Source organism: Solanum pennellii, chromosome 4, assembly GCF_001406875.1.
Source record: "Solanum pennellii chromosome 4, SPENNV200".
Lineage (NCBI taxonomy): Eukaryota > Viridiplantae > Streptophyta > Magnoliopsida > Solanales > Solanaceae > Solanum > Solanum pennellii.
In genome coordinates this window covers 49,547,090-49,549,521 of record NC_028640.1, presented here as the reverse complement: position 1 = coordinate 49,549,521, position 2,432 = coordinate 49,547,090, and the positions used below count along the sequence as shown (strand labels likewise).

At 29.8% G+C, this 2,432-nt stretch overlaps 1 protein-coding gene across 1 annotated transcript; it reads left to right on the top strand.

Annotated features, from left to right (window-relative positions):
• The first annotated feature begins 361 nt into the window (after positions 1–361).
• Positions 362–1,038, top strand: LOC107017542. Its single transcript, XM_015217721.1, has 4 exons — positions 362–474; positions 567–732; positions 825–890; positions 988–1,038. Exons 1-4 carry the CDS (start codon positions 362–364, stop codon positions 1,036–1,038), a joined length of 396 nt encoding a protein of 131 aa, XP_015073207.1.
• The last annotated feature ends 1,394 nt before the right edge of the window (positions 1,039–2,432 follow it).

The window sequence follows — 2,432 nt, the reverse complement described above, 5'->3', positions numbered from 1 at the left end:
TTTCTTAAATTCTGTGTCAAGTCAAGCTAGATCATTTTTTGTGAAGCGAGGGAGTAGTCCATTTTGATTGTCTAAATGTAGTATACTAACAAGTTAAAGAAGTTGTTAATATATGCAACCTAACAACATGAATCTGTAGGGATTACGAACCAGGACCAGATCAAAAGTCTTCTCTTCATCAACTTTCGTGGCGTGAGAGGAACTTGCAACCATCTCTCCAAAAAATCAAGGCTAGAAAAGTTTGTTCTTTCACCCCAATATTTTTTCCTAGATTTATCATTGAAGATTAAACAGAAATCTCATATTTTTTAAGAAAATCATTAATTTTTTAGAAACTATGTAAGATCCTAATTAATGTCAAATGAATTTTGATAAGATGAAATTGGAGAAACAAGGAAACATGGATGTTCAATTTGCTGCCCAACAAACAACTCTCCAGCAGTTTGATATTATTAATTGGATTAATCCATACAGGTCATTAATTTTTTTACATGTTATTTTTCTACGAAAAATTTCCTCTCCTTTTTTATTCATTTGATTTTATTATTATTTCGTTATTATTACAGTTCAAGTATCCAAGGAAACATATGTCAAGATCAAATGGACAAAAGAAAGAGAATAGCAAACAATTTTAGCAATTACACATATACCCCTTTCTTTGCAAGTTCTTCACGGTCTATAAATATATCATTTTCTCAAATTCAAGACCTGTCACCTTATATCCCATTTCAGGTAACACTTTTTAATGTGCAGTAACTCAGATCTTCATAAAAAAAATGAGATATATTTTTAATTATTTATACAATTATTTGTTTGCACAATAGAGTCAAGAGCAAAACATGGTGGTAAATGTCCAGCAGAACGCGACACAAACATTTGAAAAATCACAGGTACATTAATATTTTTGAAATATTATTTCTTGCTAAATCATTCGCGCACCCCACTCCCGTCCCTTGTACTGAAATAGTTAAGTCATAAATTTTTCAGGCACAAGTGACTTTCGGTGAAAATAGTGACAACTCTATTATGAACTCCTGACAAAATATTGCGCTTTTACAAGGTTTCTTTTGGTAAGTTTTGATTTGACAATCTATTATTTTTGAGAGACAATATTTTATCTGTTTAAAAAGAAGGCATGCCTAAAAAGAATGATGAAATCAGAATTATAACTATTAATGCATCTTAACTCTATATGAGATCATATTGTTATAAAAAAGAGACTACTAAATTATAATAATTCTAAAAATTGGGACAAGTGAATTATATTTTATTATTTATGTTGGTATTTTTCTTGTTTAACATTATATGATTGCTAAGCGCACGCTCTGTGTCTCTATTTCTATGTCCAGGCCTAACTTGAGTACACTTGTCATTAAGGGTACACAATTGAACAATCCTTCCCTATTAGGTTTGGAATATACCCGTTCAAATTGGAATGACAACATTAATAATAACAACAACAACAGTCACATCATTCAACTGAATGATCATTCTTCAGCTCAAAGCAATGCAATAACTTCTAATATTAATGGATTAAACTATTCCATGGAGGTTAGTTCAAAGCTCTATTCTTATTATGATTTAGTAATTAATTTTATTTATTTGCTTATAAATTCATTTTTATCATAATATTCACACAAATGCTCACTATAAATATTTTATCACAATGATCAAGAGAATACCATGGGAGACAATGAATATCATGTTGAAAACACATTTGAGAATGATGCATGGGAATGGGATGATGTTTTCCTCAATGAATCTTTAAATGGAGAAGAATTCATAAACTTGGATCGATCAATCAATGACAAATAATCTCTTTTTAATTGTCTAATTTTTTATATGTGGTCCATTTAATAAATCGTAGACTCTTGATATTTTGGTTTTTAATTTACTTATTTCAGTATGTAAGACCTCATCTTAAATGCTTGTAGGGTGTCATACATATACTAAAGTATGAATAATAATAATAAGGACCTAAGAATGTTTGAAATAAATTGTATGTTGGCAACATCGTCTGTATTACTACTTCATATTATAAAGTGCTTGGATGGAAAATAGATAGAGTTCTTATTAATTAAATATGCTGCAAAAACTCCTTTATATTTTTGTTCAAGGTTGGAAGTTGAATTCCACGCCTTGGCCTATTTAAGATGGTGATACTTAAGAAATTTTTTGAAAAATACTATCAAGATTTGCTCTGATCTGATCCCTCGAGTCATGATGACATTTGCTAAAACCGATCAGTAGTTAATTAAAACCATACTCAGAATGACTAGTAATGAGTACAAGTGTAGGACTAGGCATAACCAATACTAGACAATATATATGACAAAAGCGGAAGCAAACAAAATCTATATACAATAGAATCCCTCCATAAACCTTGAAATCACGAGTACAGAGTTGTCTAATATGAAATATATATATATATA